General features: G+C 43.7%; 1 protein-coding gene across 1 annotated transcript in view; it reads left to right on the top strand.

The window, feature by feature from the left end:
* The window catches only part of LOC126419510 (potassium channel subfamily K member 18-like), a 120213-nt gene that overhangs the window by 69000 nt on the left and 27254 nt on the right, over positions 1-23959 (top strand). Inside the window, exon 4 of the mRNA XM_050086700.1 lies at positions 19206-19458. Within this exon, the coding sequence (XP_049942657.1) occupies positions 19206-19458 (253 nt within the window). The remainder of the gene's footprint in view (positions 1-19205; positions 19459-23959) is intronic.

Here is a 23959-nt window from a genome sequence, read left to right as displayed (position 1 = left end):
ATGTGTATTACTTTATTCTTGTGCCACAGATCTAATTTCTTCACTACTGTTCCTAGCACAAGCCTTAATTTCCTCACGTAATTGTTCTTTAGTATCATGACATTGCACGGCAACGGCTGTAATCTGTTCACTAAGCTGTTTGGAATTGTTATCTAGGTTTTCATTAAGTTGTTTAAAGTTGTTGTCTTCTCTTTCATTAATTTGTTGTTTGAGATTTTCATTAAGTTGTTTGTTCGATTCATTGAGTCTTTTGTAATTGTCGTCTTGTTCTTTCTTCCACTGTTTGGAATTGTTGTCTAATTTTTTATTAAGTTGTAGCAATAGTGCCATAACTTGATCCCAGCCAAAATTAGCGACTCTATTTTCTATGCTGTGTGTTGGTGTATCTGCATTTGTCACGTTTTCTGTAACCATTTGGTCATTCTGTAATTCTTGAAAAGGTTTGCCAATTGAATGTGCACTGTTGGTCACTACACCGGAATCAAATAAACTTGACGTGTTTTGTGAATATTGTTCACCTTCGTTAGAAACAGTTATCTGTTCACTACATAAATTTTGCAAATGAGGCGTGTCAAACTGGGCAGCGTCCATTGTATCAGAACGTGCCGCGTCATCAATTGTTACATTTATTGTGGACATAGTTGAATTTGTTTGCTCATCATTAGAATAAAAATCATTACTAGTTATTGGTACGCACTGATTGTCTGTAAATGGAGGACTATCATTAAGACACTGAGTGTCGGGTATTATCGGTCAAATTATTCGAGTCGGCTATTTCACTCATTGCACATCGCGATGTACCGTTAACAGGTTTTCGCGGCATTTTTCACAAATCAAAATTAAGCACAAAATGAAGCAAAGACAAAGCAAAAATGGAACAAACACAATTACAACAAAGAGTAACGAATTGCCGATGATCTGTGAAAGAAAGAGTGACAAATTAGTAAATGCGTTGCGCCAGATGCAAACTACATTTAAGTAAATAAGAGCAGATGTATGACTACTTCTCAGAAATTCACAAAGAAATACGATCCTGACCGGTTGTCGCCAAGTGTAACCTCCCCACAAAATATATTAAATAAATATTATGGATTGTGATCCTATTTTTAGTATAACCTCATAACAAAATTGGTTTCCATTTATAACCTCCCTACGGAAATTCTTTCACATTTAACCTCCACACAAAATTTGTTTCTCATTTAATGTGCCCACAAAATTCTTTTCTCATCTAATGTAAACTCGAAACAGAAAAATTCCTAAACCTCGTAATTAAAAATAAATTCAGTAATCTGGTAAATTTTGGACGACAGCTGTGCTGCGTCATGGCCCTGTAAGATCATTCTGAATAAAAAAAGGCAAAAATTCTTACCTCAATAAAAACGGCGAATATATCTGCTCATACCTAAAATTTTTCGGGCACAGCTCTGTGCAATACTGGCCGATAGATTTGTCATTTATGAAAGGAAGCAACTGATTTTTTTTTGCAACAATAGGAATGATCATGGATTGAAGAAATTAGTAAATTATTTAAATTGAAATGAATGTTTGTTAGAAATTACTTTATATGACAACGGTTATTATTAGGACATTTTTTTAAAACATTTACATGGGAGTTCAGATACATTACTAGATATGCACGAGGCTGCTTTTTACCTTATACAATAATACTAAGGCTCCGGCATCGCTGCACCGCGACCAGCCCAGCCAACACGATACACCAGACCAGAGCAGACTGCAGACGAGCGCAGACTAGACACAACTTACTGCTACAGCTACACAGTACCTACTCAGTCAACACTGCTCTCTGGTCAGCGATTCTCTTATACCTTGCATATCGCAGGCAGCGCATGTGCAATACATCGAAATTACATCTGCTCGGACCTCTTGCAACCTATTATAATATACATAGGAAAGCACTCCGTCTTGAGGCCACTCGTGGCCTACCGGGACCATCCGACCGCCTTGTCATCCTCGGTGGAGGATGTGGATAGGAGGGGCATGTGGTCAGCACACCGCTCTCCCGCTCGTATGAAGGTATTCTTAACCGAAGCCGCTACTCTTCGGTCGAGTAGCTCCGCAATTGGCATCACGAGGCTGAGTGCACCCCGAAAAATGGCAACAGCGCATGGCAGCCTGGATGGTCACCCATCCAAGTGCCGACCACGCCCGACATCACTTTACTGCGGTGATTTCACGGGAATCGGTGTATCCACTGCGGCAAGGCCGTTGCCACATTATAATATACATGTAACAGAAAATTATAGAACAACTTTAAAACGTTGCGGAAAAGATATTACGATAATGATGCACTCAGAGTTGACATACGTCCGTCTATAACCTCAGAACATGTAGTGATGAAGGCAGTAAAGCCGAAATAAGCTTATATACTAAAATAAAATATCAAGCAGCACACTGTTTTCAATTCCCTGCATGATACCCTACTGTAATGAATGCAGCTTCACCAATACTCGGTGAGAATAATCTTTCGCGCTGCCAATCTTCTTCGATACACTGATAATCTCTAATCCGTCTGCCGCTACGACCTAGTATGCTTATGAATACGATAGCATAGTTCATTGAATTTCATCCAAATGAAGGTACTTTATTACGATCATTTACGATTTTGACATTGTAATATCTCTTATGTCTCCGGTACTAATAAACGATATTTCATTGAAAGCTCTCATTCTCAGTTTACCCTCTACATTATAAACGGCAATCAATTGATCACCGAACACCCTTCACAATGGGAGAATGGAACGATTTCAGTGAAAGCTTACTACCACCCGATTTAAGACATTTACCGCACTGTGAAACCTGATCATCAATTCCTGTTTCATAGAAATCAGATGGCCGTTGACATATCCACAACCGCTTTCACTCTTGCACTTCTTCGTCCAACTGAAACCGACGCCCACACGTGTCACTTTCATGTCACCGAAGACGTGAAAATAACGCAGTGAAAGATACGGTCTGTAATAAGGATTTTCTAGTATTTCGCAACAAATTCGCTGAAGTGGAGCTTTCGTCCGAGTGACAGTACGTGGGCAGACGTTATCGTGCAACAGAATGATTCTTTTCGGCGGAATGCCTGGGCGATTTGATTATAATGGACGTCTCAGTTTCTGCAGTGTCTTCATAGCGCTGCGCATTGATTGCCGTTCCGCACTCGAGGAAATCGACGAGCAGAGGGCCTCTGCTGTCGCACAAGTAGGTCATCGTGACCTTAGCGCAACTTGTGTGAACAGCTCTGGATGCCGTTGGTCGGGGACCAGTGGGATGTCTCCACTGTTAGCTTTGCCATTTGCCCTCTTACTGTGGGAATGCTGTTGGGCGGAATCTTCCTGTTGCACGATAGCCGCCACCGTCAAGCTGCCAATCGGACGGAGGCCAGGCTTCAGTTATTTGGTTGGGGAACAGCGCAGCATACTTCGCAGGATCTTCCACTGTCTACTTATAACATCTTTGGTAACCTGAAGAAAGACATGCGTTGTTTCAGTCGGATGAAGTGCAAGAGTGGGTACGGTTATGGTCCCGTTAGTGGCAGACCGCATTCTACGAAACGGGAATGACCGTCTCGTTTCCCCGTGGTGTAAGCATCTTAAACCGGGTAGTGATTACTTTTGACTGTAACCATTCCATGGTGCCGTTGTGGCGGGTGTTGTGTTTTCATTTGACTTCCCATCACACAGCAACCGTGCCTTACCTTTCTTCTTGATTATATCATCAAAGTCAGCCGCCGTCGTTCCCTGATACACTGATAATGGCTAAGCCATCTAGGTTTACCAGTGCGAACAGTATAATCCCCAATCGAGTGTGATGAAGATACGCCATGTCTTTTTGGCCAAACATTTCAACAAAGTCATCTCTTAACAACAAATAATATTGAGCTAATAAAGACCATCAAAACGAATACAGGGATTAGAAAAGAGAGGGTTGTCGTAACGAGACTGAATACCTTAGCCCCCAAATCCAAAAATAAATGAAAAATAAATCTGATCGAAAAACCACATAAAAATTTGCTTGACGCCTTCCTGAGAGGCAATCTCTACTCTTTCCTAATTAACAATGTAAGTCTACTCAGATGTGACTTAAATTCAAATTCAAAAAAATAGTATCGACAGGAGTTGAGAGATCTACGCCAAATTAATTAACAAACGACGGAGCTGATCCCCCTTGGTACACTAAACGAGTTAGAACTCTGTTGCACAAACAACGAAAAAAGTAGGCATAATATAAAAGAATGCAAAATCCACAAGACTGGCGATATATTGCGGAACCTCGAAATTTAGCTCGAACTTGAATGCGAGATGGTTACAATACTTTTCATAACGAGACTTTGTCTCGAAATCTCACAGTTAATCCAAAGAGATTCAGGTCGTATGTAAAGTATCCTAGCGGCAAGACACAGCACTACCTCCACTGCATAAGTGGCAATACTACCGATGAAATCGTCACTATGACACCGATATTAAACTTAATCTTCCCAATTCTTTCATCAAAGAAGACGAACTAAACATTCCAGAATTCGAATCAAGAACAACTGCCAACATCATTAACTTAGAATTAGATATCCTCGGAGTAGTGAAGCAACTTACATCACTTAATGAAAGCAAGTGTTCCGGTACAGGATGTATATTAATTAGATTCCTTTCAGAGCATGCTGATGCAATAGTTCCATACTTAAAAATTGTATACAACCGCTCGCTCTACAAAAGATTCGTACCAAAAGACTGGAAAGTTGCTCAGGCCGTACCAGTATTTAACAAAGGCAAAAGGAATAATACACTAAATTACAGACCCATATAATTGACGTCGATATGCAGCAGGATTTTGGAACATATATTATGAATTACCCCGAAGAGAACTATCTGTTGACACACAGGCAACATGGATTTAGAAAACATTGTTCTTGTGAAACACAATTAGCTGTTTACTCACACTTAGTGTTGAATGATATTCTCAAGGAATTTTAAATTGATTGTGTATTTTTAGATTTCCGGAAGGATTTTGACACTGTTCCTCACAAACGGCTTGTAATCAAATTGCATGCTTATAGAATATCGTCTCAGTTATGCGACTGGATTCGTGATTTTTGTCAGAGAGGTCACAGTTTGGGTAAATGACGGAAAGTCATCGAGTAAAACCAAATTGATTTGTGGAGTTCTAGGCCCTTTGTTATTCCTTATCTGTACAAACGGCTTAGAAGTCAGTGTGGGCAGCAGTCTAAGTTTGTTCCATGCTGTCGTTAATCGCCTAGTAACCTGATCCCGAAGATCAAATCAAATTGCAAAACTATCTAGGAAAGGTATCTGCATGATGCGGAAATCGGCAATTGACCCTAAATAATGAAAAGTGTGAGGTCTTCCACGTGAGTGCCAGAAGGAATCCGCGAAACTTCACTTACACGATAAATCAAACACAAAGGGTCTAAATTAAACTAAAAACTTAGCAATCACAATTACGAATAACTTAAATTGGAAAGAACACATAGAAGACATTGTATGGGAGGCGTACCAAAGACTCATATTTATTGGCAGAACACTTATAAGATGCAACAGATGTACTAAATAGACCGCCTACTCTATGCTTGTCCATAATCTCTTGGGGTGCTGCAGCACGGTGTGGGATTAAAAGGGGTGCATCGAGAAAATTCAAAGAAGATTACCACGTTTTTTATTATCGAGAAGCGGGCCAGAGAAGTTCACGGACATGATACAGTATTTGGGGTGGACATTCTTAAATCAAAAGCCTTTCTCGTTGCGACGGGATCTTCTCACGAAATTTCAGCCAACAAGTTTCTCCTCCGAATACGAAAATACTTTGTTGACCCCAAACTACATAGAGAGAAATGATGATCACAATAAAATAACGGAAATCAGAGCTCGTATGGAAAGCTGCAGGTGTTCGTTTTTTTTTCGAGCACTGCTCGAGAGCGGAATAATAGAGCATTCTTGTGAAGGTGGTTAGATGAACCCTCTGGCAGGCACTTAAGCGACATTGTTCGTGAAATTCATTGAATTTTGACATCTTCTGTGTTCTACTCGATAGTGTACTTGGGCTTTTCCTGACCATTTTGGTATATAATACGTTAACATCAGACAGTTGTTAGACCTTCAAATAATATTTTGAATGTTGACGTGTGACTGTTGAATATCGCGGCGACGCATATACTGTCATAGTTGGGCAGACATATCTTGGGAACTACTCAGTCTAGAAGGGTGTGAATTGCTTTGTTTTGTGCGTACTGCTTCGTCCCAGAAGTGGCACTACGAATAAACAAATCAGTCCTTTATTTCTGATAGTAGTTTTCGTTGAAAGTAGTTTGATTACCGGCTATTTTTGTAGTAAGCTAACTTCTATTGCTTTTACAGGGATATTATGATAAGCCCACTAGCGGTAACTGTGACAATTCAGAGAAGAAGAAAAGAGCTGTGTGGAGCACTTTCTTTTAATCGAATATCAACCGATGACAAGCCATGTCATGCTTTTTGTCCACCTCCACCAAACACTTGGTGTAAATATAGGCAAGCTGAATTTTCTGCCACCCTGCATGAGTTTACACATAAACATTCTCTTACTTTGGCAGTAATGGAAGCAATCAAACCTATTTACAGATTTGAGAAATCCTGAGCTACTGAAGAAGAGCTTACATAGGAAGACCCAGAATGTGAATGAGTCCTCCAAAAATCTTGTGTGGTGCTGTGTACCTAAAAATGTATTTGTTGGCCATACGACTCTAAAGTTAGCAGCGTCTGATGCTGTAATAACTTTTAATGGTGGGAACTATGAAAGAATTAAGATTCGGGAGAAGTTAGGTGTATGATTTGGACAGAACACAGCTAAAGGACTGCGGGAACTGGATGTGCTTCGTGTACGTGAAGCAGAGTTAGCTGCTCAGCAAACGACAAAATAAGCAAGAAAGAAAAGCACTGGGCTGTTGTGACATTGAAGAACACACAGACTATGGGCCAGCGCAATTCTAGTGCATAAAAGACGCAGAAATGTAAGTCTGTATAAGAATTTGTAATAAAAAATTTTAAACCTCAATATCTCTGAACTACATTTTCTGCAATAAATAACCCGCTATCTAAAAAAGTAATGATGGTAGAGACATGAAATTGTCACAGCATGCCAAGTGCTAGGTTCAACACTTATGGAACTGGAATAATTAAAATATGCTGAGTTGTTTTGTTTTTATGTTCATTTATTTACAAAATTCTGTCAAAAAAATTGCGTGCCTTTTTCGAAAAAAAAAGATAACATGCCCCTCAATACAATTTTAGTAATAATTCTAGGTCAGTGTATCTAGAAAGGTGCAGTCAATAATTTTGGAAAATTGTTACTTCCCAAATTATGGGTCGCACAATCCGATAATTTAACATCGTTGGCGGCATGGGACATATAATGTCACCTTAAATGTGATTTGAAGAGTATCCATGTGGACGTAGCTACAGATGTCATCATCGTCATCAGCAAATACCTGACGTAGAGTTTCGTCTACCGAGCTACTCTTCTTAATTAAATATGCTGGTCACCATCTACCTGTGCCTTCGTGCAGTCCTGCAGTCGATCTACGTACCGCAGCCGTTGTCTACTATTTATAAGCAAATGACTCCCATGGCTAATGTTGTCAGGGCAATTATCTAGAAAATATGGACTTACGAACTAGTGGTTTAAAAATTAGGGGTGCTAAGATCTAAAAGTTCCACAAAAACAGGACATAATATATTCCGAACAATTTTGTTTTACACTGATACAACTATAGTGAACAGCACTGTTTCATTTATAAAAAAATACCAACATTAGACTGATTGCAAGACCCCGTCTCGAGATAACAAACCCTTTTGCCATTTCGCTTAATCGTGTCAACGTGGCCGACAAGAAAACAAATCGTTTTCCATGAAATACCTAACGGAATTTTTCACGCAATGGATCATCTGATAAAAAATAAAGCCCTCGTAACTTAGTTATGTGTGACTGTTATTACTAAACCAAAACGTTAATGTTTGGGATACGTTATCTGTCTACTGAATTCATAGTTTTGGTCCAGATTATACTCAATTTTACTTGCTGTTTGCGAGTACACAGACGCAGGAATCATGTATTAATGTTATTAATACAATACAAGGAAATCAAAAGAAAATATATGTAGTTAACATGAAGGCAATCTAACTGAATCTTAGGTCTGCCTGACAAGCCCACAAGAAATGTCTAAGGCAAGAGTGACGATCAAATCAAATGTCGCTCCTCCCGCCCCCCCCCCCCCCCCAAGCTGCATAATCACTGTAGGTGCATAATGATTACTCTTACCGTACTGGGAAGTAAAGCATGTGTTCCACACGCAAATATCGAAACGCACTCAGTGATGGATAAGCTCAAGGCCACAAGACCAGAAAGCGAGTCGCATTAACTAACCAAGTTTAAAATTAATGGATAGAAATTTGCAAGGCCACAAGACCGGAAATCAAGTCACAGTGACTAATTAAGTTTAAAGATAATAGATCGATATTTGCTAACCATTTGATAGCCTAAGTGACATGCTATTCTCACGAGAATCTACGGTTGCGATCGACTAGACGTGCGTCCACTGCAGCCTGATGGCAGAAAAGGCCCATCAGAAATAGAGTGGCAAGCTGATTCTCGAATACACGCCCGCAGCTCTCGTCTCCATCACGCTCCACTGAGTCTCCCTCCTCTTCCCCTGAACAAATGTGATCATTCAAAATTTTCATCCCTCTCTTCGCCACAGAGTCTCTCGCTGTTTTCTGCGCAAGCTCTACTCCACCTTTGAGAAGCCATGGCTGAACAATGTCCAATAAAACTCTTAGAAACAGAGCTCATACATCCCTCCTAGCACATATTTTTTAAACCACCAAATAAGGTGCTCCCCTGCATCGTGCTGGATAAATTTGCTGCTTGCATGGCTTAGCGACCCGATGGCGCCAGTGCAGCTTTCCCTCACCGTCTTTTACTAGGATGGCTGTCTCGGAAGGCCTGCCAGCGAAACGCACTATCAAGAAGTTTTTTAGCTTAGATACAGCAGTTTGTAAAAGAATTTATTTTGAATTGACTGGATGCATAGCACTGTTCCCAAAATGAACTTTTTAGGAAGTCAGTCCTGCCATGCTGGCTGCAACACGCCATTCCAAAGACATGGAGCTGCTCGAGACTGCCCGGCACCACAGTGCCAAAGCGGCATCCCTTACAGAGACCACCTGTGGAAGTGGTTGAGCAATGCCCTCCACTTGGATGGGACCCGCGTAAGGCCGCTATCACACACTGACCACTCGTCTGATACCTGCCGAGCAGGATTGTCCGAACCCGTTCTCCTGCGTGTGGGCGATGGGTAAACCCGTCCAGTAACGGCCTGACCATTGCGCTGACTCGCTCAACGAACCACACACCGACCCATCTGACTGTGGGTAGCCGCTTTGCAGACTCCAACTGCCTGCTCTGAGTAGGGGCTGGCAGGTAACGGTCGGGCTAGCAGGTAGAGGTCTGCCGTGAAATAGACACACCAGGAATAACAATCCGATCGCTACAAAATCGCCCATACACAGATGAACGGGTGAGGCACACCTGCGTGGTAGAGAGGGTAGAGGGGATTGGCCGACTAATCGGCCTGCGTATGGGAGGAAATTCTGGCAATGGGCGGCGCTGTAAGCGTCTTGACGGGAATGAGGTCGGCTACCAATGACAAATACAGCGCTCTATCAAAGCTGTGATTTGAGTTTCGCATTACGCCATGTGTATTGTTCAATTTGCTTGACTGTTCGGCTGTCAACAGTCATGGCACTGTTAGTTAACTAAGCCTATCTACCATGGCATGGTCGAACTACATCGGATGGGAAAAACCGGATTTTAATTGGCCTGGTGACTAATACGGCGTAAAAAGCAACAAAGCATCTGGCTGTCACTTTCGTGAGGCTGTCGCTAGACATGTTCAGTATGCAGTCCATCGTTTTCTGTCACAAGTTGGAATCGGGAAGCAGTATGTTCCAGAACAGATCGGAGTGTCTCGGGAGTCACGTTCAGAATGCGATGAGCAGTGCATATCTTCCATTCAGCTCAGTTCGTAATCTGAGAACCCAACACAGCTAGAAGCCACACAGCCGGAAGGCCACGCTGTAGGGAAAGGACGGCTGATACGTCTACCATTTCCGAACTGCCTGTGCAGCAGCCATTTCACTGGCTGCGCATTGTGCAGAGGAGCGCCATCTTGTATAAAAATGATCCTACCCACACATACACGCTGTTGGAAGGATGGAATGACGTTGATGCGCAAAAGATTCGCAGAACGCTCACCAGTGAGGGTACAGGTAACCGGACCCGCAGGACCCATCTCCTCGAAAAAATACGGCTCTATGATAAACAATGGCGCAAACCCGTACCACACAGTCAACTTTGGAGAATGAAATGGCGTTGGCTGATGTGTGTGCGGATTTTCCGTTGCCCATATTCTGCAGTTCTCCATACTGACAAGTGCTTCGATATGGAAATAGGCTTCGTCTGGACACAGAGCGTTCCATGGCCATTCATTGTCATCTTCCACTGCGAGCAAGAAATTCCAGAGATAACGTTTGTCTTGCCGGAGCCTCAGCAGAAAGCAATTCCTGAAAATGGATGATTTTGTATGGATACCAATGAAGGCTTAGTTGTTTTGGGGGAGGAGACCAAACGGCGAGGTCATCGGTCTCGTCGGATTACGGAAGGATGGGTAAGGAAGTCGGCCGTGTCCTTTTCAAGGGAACCATCCCGGCATTTGCCTGAGGTGATTTTTATGGAAATCACGGAAAACCTAAATGAGCATGGCCGGACGCGGGATTGACCAATGAAGGATGTTTCGTAGGATATTATGCACCGTTCTCGCAGGCATGTCCGACCTTTAGACTAGCCTCGTGGTATGAGGAGTCTTGTCACGGTCCACCCGGTTACCCCCGTCGGAGGTTCGAGTCCTCCCTCGGGCATGGGTGCGTGTGTTGTCCTTAGGGTAAGTTAGTTTAAGCTACATTACGTAGTGTATAAGCATAGGGACCGATGACATTAGCAGTTTGGTCACATAAGACGTTACCACAAATTTTTCCGACCCTCAGGGAATTCCGCGTGCTCGGTATGTTTGCACGTCACTGCTCCACAGTCCTGCAATGCTGTGACCACCTCGTCGACAGAAGTTAGATCAACTGCTTTCTTCCCTCTGCTACAATGCACTTCAAACCTATCTTTTGGAATTTTTGAATCGGTTTACAAAGGAAACTCGCCATGGCTCTCTCCTCTCCCCCCATTGAGATTTAGATTGTCCAGTGGACAACCCATCAAAATCTGAACACAGATCAAGCATGAAAACAGAAATAATGTATACTGAAGTGTGAAAAAAGAAGCAAAATCGAAACAGTGAACGTTCAAGGCCCAAGATGTGCAACTTCGAGCGAAGGTGAAAAGCGTCGGCGTCGTGTGGTCAAGGTGTTGGACTATAGATCGGGAAATCCGTGATTAAATTTCATTCGTGCTCTATTATTATTTTTTTTTCGCAAATTTCCGTCACGTCACTGACGTCTCTGTTCTACTTCAGTAGTCTTGACAATTGTCGTACAATACACTGAATAGCATATGAGTCATGTGGTAAGAATATATTACCGTCGCAAGTAAATGGGATGAATAGTGAAAGTAGGCGAGCTACTGTATAGACCTCTCACAGAGATGACAACAACAAATAAACAGGTATGAACTATGTTACAACTAAGTTATTCAAGTTCCAATGCGGAACGCAAGAGCCATAAGATGTAGTACTTGTGTGGAATAAATAGGATGTACGTACATCTGGCCGTCCCTTCCTTACACCATGCAAGCGGACGTTAAACCACGACACTGACACGTCAGTGACGGAACGGATAGTTTATAATTTACTGAAAATAAAAAATTAGGAACGAGGGTGATTTGAAGACGGATATCGCCCTGCCCTTCGCAGTCGAACACCGTGACCACATGACCACGACGCCGTGACTATTTATGTTTACTCGATTTAGCACATCTTGAGCATGGAGTGTTCACTGTTTGATTTTACTTCTTTTTTCACAGTTCAGTACACCTTATTCCAGTTTTCATGCTTCACGTGTGTTCAGTTTCTGGCGGGCCGTCCTCTGGGCCGTTTTATCACTAAATCCGAGGGGAGTGTTCAGAAATGTTCAAATGTGTGTGAAACCTTATGGGACTTTACTGCTAAGGTTATCAGTTCCTAAGCTGACACACTACTTAACCTAAATTATTCTAAGCACAAACACACACACCCATGCCCGAGGGAGGACTCGAACCTCCGCCGGGACCAGCCGCACAGTCCATGACTGCAGCGCCTGAGACCGCTCGACTAATCCCGTGCGGCTGAGGGGAGTGCGATCTGGTGTTTTCCTCGTTATCAGACATCAGACCAATGCCTTTTTCGCTACTCTCGAGTTTCCGGAACGTCTGCAGGGCTACTGGCGCACAGTCACCGTTCTTGCAAAAAGAGCTTGACCAGCAGCGCGCGATCTTTCGAGGAGACAATCATGCTGGGCACCTCGAACGCCAATTGAGTAACAGACACGGGTTGTGCGTTTGTGTATATTCTGACGCTTACAGTGCTATCTATTGGTCAAATGGTCGCTATTTTTTTATTCCATGGCCTTTCCCTCTGCGACAATAATGTGTTGTTAAAATTTGACGCCATTCTGAGCACTGGTTCTCTTGTTGCAACTGGAAATTTAATTGCGGACACCTTTTATCTAACTAGCATGTAGCTTCATTCAAATTGATTGATTTACTGTGTTTAGAAATAGATACATGTTCTATAAATTTATTTCTGGTTGTATCTCACCTGACAGAATGAATTGAGAACTTTGGCGGGAGTTGTGAACACAACTTAAGATCACCTGCATCCCGATATTGTTCCTCACTACAACCTAAAACCAGTGTTTCAGCTCGACTGGCGGTTATCGCCCTGGAATGGAAGTAATGGAAGTGCTAAGAGCGGTCACGGCCACTCAGAGGGGGGCAGAAGTTGAAAAATTTAAAAAAAAAAAACAGCTGCATACCGGTAATAATAGAACAGTGTCACGCGCCTGAGTCTTTTTCGAGGCATGCAGTCCTGGCCTGACGACACGCGTTTGGTTCCTGTCGCACCGGATGTTAATTTGCTTGATTACCACCACCAGCGCGTTCGGGAACGCAGTTAAGAACATCAGTCTACTCGTCCATTTTTGAAGTGAATGCGTATTACACTTCTAATTATTAACAGTGCCCAGAAATCTCGACATGTGGGGTTCCTCGTGTATTTTGCAAGGGACTGATCAAAAATCGGAACATCGCCCGTAAAAAAGGACGCCTGGCAACACTATTCGTTGTTTTTTACAGTTTGAGGACGGGCGACGGCAGGGTATTAGCAACCAGTTCAGACCACAGAGAAAGGTTTTATGCTCCACGATCCGAAAGGATACTCAGCAGACTGTCCATAGGTAATATAATACCTTACGTTATGACGAATGCAGTAACTTAAAGTAGTACTAACTTTCTGGTACCTTCTATTTAAAATTTAAAATCATAGTACCACGGATAAATGAACACTGACATAAATGTTTAAACCGACTGCATAATTAAGGGAAACATGAGAACCACTTTCTACGGCATGAGTATCCAATACGTAGTTACTGGCGCTTTGTTTTCAACTGAAATGCTGCAGCGTGTTAGAGCGAGGCGTTGCACCCGTAGATAGCACTCATGGTAAGTGTGCGTATGTTTACAAACAACGTCCGATCGGTACACGAACATTCTCAATAGCACAATAACATCTCATACCTGCAAGAAACACTGGGGTGATGCAACACTTTTGTTGTGTGTGCAATAATTAGTGCTCAACTCGCACATTTACGAATAAAATTTAAATATTTTCTTGTCTAATCTTCGTGTGCAGGTAACGATACAGCAGAATTCCACATCGGCGATATTATTGAAACAAAATTTTGTTAGACTTCACCTCCACATATCAGAGGGAACTAAATTAATACGTTAAAAAAATATGACTCAAGCAGTCCTCTGAAGGGTCTCGAAAACGCACGTGGGCGAGGAGCTGCTGACCTCAAAGCGTGGCATTCCACGTTCCAAAAAAATGGTTCAAATGGCTCTGAGCACTATGGGACTCAACTGCTGTGATCATAAGCCCCCTAGAACTGAGAACTACTTAAACCTAACTAACCTAAGGACATCACACACAGCCATGCCCGAGGCAGGATTCGAACCTGCGACCGTAGCGGTCGTGCGGTTCCAGACTGTAGCGCCTTTAACCGCTCGGCCACTCCGGCCGCTCCACGTTCCATTACACTGTGGAGCACGAAATGAAGAATCTGACATTTCTCATTTTGTCCTCGTGGGTCGAATCGTGGCCACCGAGACGCGACATCGTTTTTACCTCACAAGAAGGACTGAGGAACTGCCATATCGTATTGAATTAAACTATGTATTTGGTGGGTTTTCTTTATTACAGAGTACGTCGTATGAATCTAAGCTGTTTGAAAACATCGGTAAATTGCGCCTCTCTCGAAAATGCATCATTTTAGCTACGATTTCGTATAATAAAGTTACGTGTAACTACTTACTGGTAGATAAGGGCTTTTTGTACCTGATGTTTTTCATTTTAAAGCTTGTGTGCTATGAAAGTTTACCCTTGGCTACAGTACAAAGATGGTACAAACTCGTGCAATTTGTAGTAGTTAAATATTAAATAATGATAGTTCTAGATACAGTCTTCAGACAGTATATGCTATACAGGGTAAAGCGAAATTCGCGCACTCGGGCCTCGCAGAAGACCTCTCGCATGCCAGCAATACAAAAATGTCTTTCACAAAAGCCGGTCGTGGTGGCCGAGCGGTTCTCGGCGCTTCAGTCCGGAACCGCGCGGCTCCTACGGTCGCAGGTTGGAATCCTGCCTTGGGCACGGATATGTGTGATGTCCTTAGGTTACCTAGGTTTAAGTAGTTCTAAGTTCTAGAGGACTGATAACCTAAGATGTTTAGTCCCATTGTGCTCATAGCCATCTGAACCACTTGAATCTCTCACAAAATTCCGTCTGGCGAGTACATCCGGCGTAAAAAGGACGTTAAACAGCGTCAGTCTGGCAACACTGTAGATACATGTGTGCTAACTACTTCTCTCAGTACACCGTAGGTGTTCTATACAGTTGGTGTAGTGCATAGAGTTTTTGGTTAGCATGCAGGAGGTCGTTAATTCGATCCTGGGATGAGACATACGTTTCTTATTTGGTAGATGTAGTCCAGGTGGTACGGTGCCTGGCTCTTAATCGTCAATAGTGATTGCACCGCGTCCACTAGAAAATACTTGCACTTACATGCTACAATCGTAGAAATGGAAGATTGGTCAGCTTGGAAGAAGTTCTTTCCACGTCGTGTTCGTGAATTTATTCTCACCAGTTCATCTACTAGATGCGAAATCTGTTTTCTTTTTACGTTCATCCAATCCTCCCAGAGATTAGTACCAACTATTATTCTTGCCGCGTTCAGATGCATTACACTTCGTTAGGGACTTACGTTACCAGTGAGACTAGCAGGGTACTTTGTGAATAATGTCCAAACTCGGTTACTATTTTATGTGTTATCACCATAGTCTCACTAATTATGCCTTCCAATATTGAGTCTAGTAACCGCATGCTGTTTAGTATGTATCTCAATGCATTATTATTATTATTATTATTATTCTATCGATGGGTTCAAAATGGCTCTGAGCACTATGGGACTTAACTTCTGAGGCCATCAGTCCCCTAGAACATAGAACTACTTAAACCTAACTAACCTAAGGACATCACATACATCCGTGCCCGAGGCAGGATTCGAACGTGCGACCTTAGTGGTCGCGCGGCTCCAGACTGTAGCGCCTAGAACCGCTGGGCCACTCCGGTCGGCTCCATCGATGGGATTGTGGAGACATCACGGCCATTACCGTTAGGAAAACAATGTAATTCGAAACCGAACATTTTACAATTAGCGGTGTCGGTACGAATCATATAGAACGATATCTGTCAGAGGGCTAATGCGCGTTAGGTGGAACAGCGCGCAGGACTGACGCCGTGTTTATACTGTATGCGTCGTCCGCCAGACAGGGACTAGTTGCGAGCGGAGTAGCGCGCCCGTGACAGGCTCCAACGTACATGCATACACGTATCGAATTGTTTCATTGTAAACCTCCCAGTCAGTGTTACAGACGTATAGCATACACAAACGGTGAACTTGCGGATATGCTTCTGGTCCTTTGTGCATCTGGTAACCGGGCTGGTGGTGCCGCTCGTGATTGTGCTGCTAGATATCCTCGTCGACGCCATCCAGATAAAAATGTGTTTCATCCTCTGAACCTGTGCCTTTTGGAGTCAGGTTCTCTCCTTCCACCATCGCGTAACAGTGATCGCCAACGGACTCGCCGTACTCCGGCTACTAAGGAAGCTAATCTGGAGCTCATACCCCAAGAACCTCCACGAAGTACACGTAGCCTAGCAAGGCAGCTGGTGTCTTGCAACGCACAGTCGTTAACGTGCTACACGAGCATGCTCTGCACCCCTATCATTATGCTTTCACGCAACACCTGCATCCTGCAGATCGCCACCAGCGTGAATGGTTCCAATAACAACAGGGGGCCAACGATGACTTTGTGAACACCGTAATATTGTCGGATGAAGCAGCATTCACTCGTGAGGGTATCTTCAATAAGAACGATGCCCACCATTGGTGTGAGGTTAACCCGCACGTCACCTGCGACCGTGGATTTCAAGTTCGCTTTGGTATCAACGTCTGGGTTGGAATATTCGGCGAGAGGTGTTTGGGCCCCTACATGTTGCCTGACCGGCTGACTGCACGGAGATATCATGCATTACTCTCAAACTAACTTCCTGGTGTGCTGGAAGATGTTCCACTACATGTTCGGCAGAGGATATGGTTCCAACATGATAGTACACTTCCACACTCCGGATTTAACGTGCGACAGTATTTGCGCAAAATATTTCCATGGAATTGGCTCCGACGTGGAGGTCCATTTGTATGGCCACCGCATTCACCTGACCTAAAACCCCTGGAATTCTCCCTGTGTGACACCTGAAGGGGCACATGTACTCTACTTCGTCGACGAATGTGGAAGAATTGGTAGCGCGTGGTCATGCTGCTCTTGTTACTGTGGACGCAGCTTTGCTGCGAAGAGTCCAGAGCTATATGATCCGACGGTGATGCGCAATGTTTAGACGTGCAGGGAGGTCGCTTTGAGCATCTGTTATTGTGAGAGCAACGTGTCCTGTTGTAAGGGTCATGCAGTGATTAATAGGGACATTACTATCGTCACTGGTTGCTAATGAGCGACATTTGAGCGCTCATATTACATGTAGTACAAATGACAAGTAGGTGTTGTGTTATTATACTGTGCTCTCATTTTTAGCATCTAGAAATTGATATTGTTTTTGTAGTTATTCTGTCCTACAAGACGTCATTTGTTTCAACTGTCTATTTCGTGTGTGTGTAACCACGTATTTATTACGTTCAGCGTTACAAAATTCTGTAAATTTAGAACCATGTGACCTAATAAACGGTGTATATTAGAGTATGAAATGTCAGAATGAAATTAGCAAAAAAAAGCACCCCAACCAAGGATAGAACCTTCGACCTCCTGCATGCTAACCCAAAACTACCCTCTGCACCAACTGTACAGCACGAAGAACTTTGGCTGACAGAGGTAGTTACCACACATGTGGTTACAATGTTGTCATATTGCCACTGTTTAATGTCCTTTTTCTGCCGGATGTACTCACTGGACAAAACATAGTGACAGACATTTTTTATATCGCTGGCATGTGAGAAGTCGTGCTGCGAAGCCCGAGTACCCGATACACCCTGTCTATTCTGGTGTACCCGCCGGTCTGAAGCCGTACATTAGTTGACAGCTTCGCGAGATATAGAAAGTTCGCCTCCACTTCGTCCCAAATTTTTTCTTGGTCAATTTTTTTATTAATGTAATAGTATTATTGCCTACAATAGTCTATGTTATTTGTTATGAATACTGTATTTGGTGCAATTCTTTCTGCAAAGTCCTACGACTGGTAAGTTTCCCCACTGTCCAAAAATGTCAACGTAAATGACACTTTATGTCGGAAACGAAACACAAGTTACATGCTGGAAGTTCTTGATATAATGAATCTTCGTGTAAAATACATAAACCTATCACAATGTCACAAATTTCCAGTCAACCGGTTGCAAATAGGATTTAAAATGCATGACCAGTTAAAGAATTTTCTGTTTGCAACCGGTTGGCTGGAAATTTGTGTCATTGTAATTAATTATAGTTGCCGATCACAGCCTTGTTCAAAAAATTTATATACCTAACACTTGGTTTTATGGGCTACCACATGTTTATATTCAGTAGGTAAATATCATTTTCAATGATGCTGAGCAACTTACAAAATTTGCCTCTTCCACTCAAACGAAATTACTGAAAGAAATCTCGATCTTGAAATCTATCTGATGAATACGTTACTTCTGAGTGACGGCAGTCGATACAACATCTAGAATATCGATATTATGAATGCGCAAACTGACATTAGACTCAATGCTTTAACTACATCCAATTCAAAACCGTAAATGAGGTGAGGATTCGAGAAAATAATTACTTCTATTAGTGTGTAGGCGAAATGGTTGTACAGTATTTTTCATCGACGAGTCCAGAACCTTCTTCGCTATTTCCTTAGTTTTTCTTCGACAGCCGCTAACAGAGTTAACGTGCGTCAGTTTTCGTAAAGAAATTGTGTGATTTTCAGGCCAGAGGCCACGGACTGCCGCTGAGAGCGCTGAGGTCAAAAATCACGACGTGGAGCACGTTCCGTGGCATGTAACAGGGCACTCCAGAGGTTGCAGGAACCACGACGGACACCACATCCTGCCTGCTGCGCGATGAACGTATGAATGTATGAGGATGGCTTTAGTGCCGCTGAGCAGGGACCCCCAAGCTACGGGTCTCGCGCAGTCATAAGGTGGCCCTGCTTGTGAGACAGTGTGGTTGTTGCAAACAGCAGTAAAATTGTATATGCTACAAGGGAAATAGTGCTTAGTTTAGATGCAGATGTGCCCCAGATGGTGGCCCCGCGTTGCTGTAGTTGTGCTTCTTCTGGACGTGCGTGCGGTGCGTGTGCGCAGGCGCGCAGCGGGTCGTCGTCGCCGGTGCAGCCGTCGCAGCGGGCGCACTGCGGCAGCATCCTGGCGCCCGTGGCGCTCTGCCTGCTGCTGATGGTGTGCTACATCTGCGCCGGCGCCGCCGTGCTCAACCGCCTCGAGCACTGGTCCTTCCTGGACGGCTCCTACTTCTGCTTCATGAGCCTCAGCACCATCGGCTTCGGAGACCTCCTGCCCGGCGTCTCGCCGCCGCGCGCCGCCAACATCACAGCCTACGGTGGGTGCTCGTTTCCATTCCTTCATCTACCGAGGCAGTGTTAGCATGGGAAGAAAACATTGTGTGACAGAGGTATACAACAGTCACCATCGTTAACTGGTACTCATAGTATACACATTTTGCCCTAATTTGTCTCATCTGTAGTATTTACACGACTGCAAAATGTGAGTTTTGGATTAAAACTGCAGTGACATGCAGCGCCCTCATTGGTACGGCATAGGAGCTGGCGAGTCTGCCAGATCTTGCGTGTCTGTGGTAAGCAGTTTTCATGTGTGCTTTACAGTAATGAGCCGAAACATTATGAGCACCTGCTTAATAGCATGTTTGTCCATCTTTCGAACGGAATGCACCAATAATTGTGCGTACAGGCATCCGACAGTTTGTTTGTAATATTGTGGAGATGTGTGGCATTAGATGTCTACGCACAGGTCATGTATTTCGCGTAGATAATGGGTCATTGATCCGCGTACGCGGTGATGGCACCCGGCAGCAACCTCGATGGGTTCCATAGAATTTACATCATGCGAATTTGGTCGTCGAGACGTCAGGGTGAGTTCACTGTAATGCTTCTCAAACCGCCGTAGCACGGTTCTCGCTCCGAGATACGGGCTGTTATACTGCTTGAAAACGACATCGCCGTCGGGGAAAATATAAAGCATGAAGGGATAAAAGTGGCTCTCAGCTGTCAGCATGTCTTCGTTTGCTAGCAGAGGTCTCATGCAAGCGCAGGAGAATGTCTCCCATAGCTTGCGTCCGTGACGCGCTGCACTTTTCGAGCCGCCGTTCATCTCAATGACGCAGTTAGTAAAACCACTATTGACCTAGTGTAGCAAAACTGTGATCCACCCGAAGAGCCAATACGTTCCCATTGGTCGACGGTTGAATCCCAATAGTCCCGTGCCTACTGCAAAGTTAACTGACGAAGTTGTTGGGTCAACACGTGAACACGTGGGCGTGATCTGCTCCGTTGCTCCATGTCCATCAATGTACGATGAACGGTTTGCTCCAAAACACTTGTACGTCCACCAGGATTATGCTCTTTCAGGAAAGATGCCAGAGATCACCATTATCCTACTTTACAGAGCAAACAAGCCTCCGAACCCCACCTTGTGAAGAGTCGTTCAAAATATTACCTAGGGAGCATTGTACACGCGATGTTGGATTTTACAAACCCTGTTCAACATAATGAAGCATTTATGTCCCCCACCGGCGCATGTGTGGAATACCATGCCCCTGTGTTCGTGACAAATGCTACCCACACAAAACAAATTGTCAAGACATGGTGTCATCTTACGTAACGTAAGATCATACGAGCGATGACTATTCAGGTACCTTTAATCGGAACTTGAGAGGTTTCAGAACGTAAATATTCTTTCAGCTGAAGACCTGAGGGAAAACCACAACTGTAGTCGGCAACTACATACGCTACTGTACGATAAAGTTCAAACAGTGAACCATAGTTGGAAGGACCCCTATTGCAAAAGGCCCTTGTGGCTGTATAAAGCAGTGGTGGTCTCGAGCACGTTCAAATGAGAAAGCTTGAAGAAACGCCGTCAATAAATTGGCTTCGCACGGTTTATCACCAGCGGGAATTCATTCAGTGTTGATAAAGCCATCTTGTTAATTTTCAATAGTTAATAAATGGGTGGGTAGCCTCAGTCATACCATACCTCACTTAAACGACGTGAAGAAAGACCCAAACCTGCAGATACCGTTGATAATAGCGAGGAAACGCTCAACATAACATAAGACGATCGAGAGTTAATGATGTGTGAAGTAGCAGGCCCCAGCGGCATATCGAGGAAATGCGATTTTACATGAAGAATTTGTGCTACTTGTTGATTGTATTTGTCGACTGCTAACAAAAATAAATACGAGGAGGAATTAGGACAGTTTTTGAAAGAATACTATTGATCATTCGCGCCGGATTCCTTGTGGGAGAGTACGTGGGTTTACCATTCCATACCAGAGATTAAACAGCAGTCATGAGCAGTGACGGAAGCCTGTTGCTTTGAACTAAATAAGCTGACGTGTCTTTCATCTGTCAAATGGATGACCAGTCTTTTCTGGGGTTATCGATTCTCTTACGTGAAATGAAAAATAATTGTCGAACCCAATGACTGCCGGGGCAGCTGGATGAAAACATACATAAAAAGAGGACTTGATTACAGTGCACTTACTCCCCAAGGGCCTTTGGCAGTAGGTTCAAATGGTTCAAATGGCTCTGAGCACTATGGGACTTAACTTCTGTGGTCATCAGTCCCCTAGAACTTAGAACTACTTAAACCTAACTAACCTAAGGACATCACACACATCCATATCCGAGGCAGGATTCGAACCTGCGACCGTAGTAGTCCCGCGGTTCCGGACTGCGCGCCTAGAACCACTAGACCACCGCGGCCGGCGTGGCAGTAGGAAACGTGAAGGATTTGACTCCGAACTGCTGAAACATCCGTACTTATAACGGAACTTTCAAAGCCAGCCCGAGGCATTTTCACATTGTCGCTGTGAAGTATGGGTTGAATGTAGAGGAGCAGCCAGTGTCTGCCATGTGCATGGATGTTGTAAAGTCCGACGCTACGATCTGATAAACAACTCACCTTCCCTCCACCAAACATTGTGTAGAAGGTTAGATATAACATAGGAAATGAATGCTGTATGATGATCTGAAGTTACACGTCATCTCTATTCTTCCAATAGATGTTCAAAGATAGGAAATTCGGTTTCTTCCTCGATCTTGAACCGAACTACGTATTTTCAGGTCTAGCGCCACAATGGCGTCATTACGTTACCTTGAGAATCGAGGCAGAGTGAAACCCTATGAAATAAACACAACACAGTCCAGGATATACTTTACTATTTTTCCTCAGTTCATTTGCGGTAGAGGATAAGTTAGCTGCTCTCGAACAGTTAGTTAAATTTTGGTGCTATTTGTTTTTACAGATACAATACTTCAAAAATCACTCTTACGTATAGAATTTTCCATGAATCCAAGCATCCCCGTTTGTCCTATGATGCAACCTTCCAACATTTCCCTTCACACGTATGTGGGAAGGAAGCCAATTGTCTCTACAATGTTTACTTTTATTTGTTTCAAATGGTATCACACGTGAAAACCAGTCGTTGCTCATTTCATGACTTGGTACGGCACTGGAAGCTCTAGTCGCATACTGTCTTAAACGAGGATCCATCTTAGAATACCACACTACACAATACTGCTCGAAGTTATCTCACCGGTTGATTGTTGGCCCTACTGTCATTGCTGGACGTTCATACCTCTCCTTTTCTTATTCCGTTTCCAGTGACCACTTTTATTTGTAGTCAGTGACCACGCCATCAGATTTGATGTCGTCGTAACTGATGGAATCATTCATAATTTCCATGCATCGGTCGCTCGTCAGTTCTCGTTAGCCGCTTGTCTACCGAGAAGTGGGACGATCACCGCCTCTCTCAAGAACGCTACTTGCCATTTTAGCGTATGTTTTCTTCAGGTCCACTTATAACGAATATCAATGAGAAGAAACAATCTACTTCTTGAATGTTATAATCATCCACTTGATGATTTGGAGAGACTTAAGACCCAAGCAGTGAGTTAGTTCGTCTCAAGGAGATTTTAACGCACTTACATGTCGTAGACAAAGGTGTAACTCGTACTCTTGAATGTCACAGGCCACATTAAAACAGAACGTATCTGCTCGCAAGCTTACTGAATGGAAGAGAACTAGCTAAATTGTCTCAATCTAGGGAAAATGTAGAGGAATTCGAGTCTCTGGTCTCGTTTGCGTTGCCAAGAATACCTCTACTAGGAGGATAATGCGCTTCCGTTTCCTTCTCAAAATCGTTGATCAGTTTCTCACAGACTGTCAGTCTTTCTTTTCTCAGGAGTGGGATCGTCTTCCAGGGCAGCTCTTAAACTCTTTTATTAAGAGTATGCTGTAACGTTGGGATGAGTAGCAGCCGGGAATAACCATATCCCACGTAAAATGTTCTATTGTTGAAACTTCCTGGATATTAAAACTATGTCCCGGACCGAGACTCGAACTCGGGACCTTTCGCGGGCAAGTGCTCTAACATCTGAGCTACCCCAGCACGACTCACGCCCCGCTCCGCTGCAGAGTGAAAATCTCATTCTGGAAACATCCCCCCAGGCTGTGGCTAAGCCATGTCTCCGCAATATCCTTTCTTTCAGGAGTGCTAGTTCTGCAAGATTCGCAGGAGAGCTTCTGTAAAGTTTGGAAGGTAGGAGACGAGGTACTAGCAGAAGTAAAGCTGTGAGAACGGGCTGTGAGTCGTGCTTGGGTAGCTCAGATGGTAGAGCACTTGCCTGCGAAAGGCAAAGGTCCCGAGTTCGAGCCTAGGTCCGGCACACAGTTTTTATCTGCCAGGAAGTTTCACATCAGCGCACACTCCACTGCAAAGTGAAAATCTCATTCTGTTCTATTGTTGCTTGAAAGGTTGTTCTCTGTTATTACTTGATTTTGGATGTGTACCTTCGGTTCCA

Source organism: Schistocerca serialis, chromosome 9 (genome assembly GCF_023864345.2).
Source record: "Schistocerca serialis cubense isolate TAMUIC-IGC-003099 chromosome 9, iqSchSeri2.2, whole genome shotgun sequence".
Taxonomy (NCBI): Eukaryota; Metazoa; Arthropoda; class Insecta; order Orthoptera; family Acrididae; genus Schistocerca; species Schistocerca serialis.
This window is presented reverse-complemented; position numbering and strand designations above follow the sequence as displayed.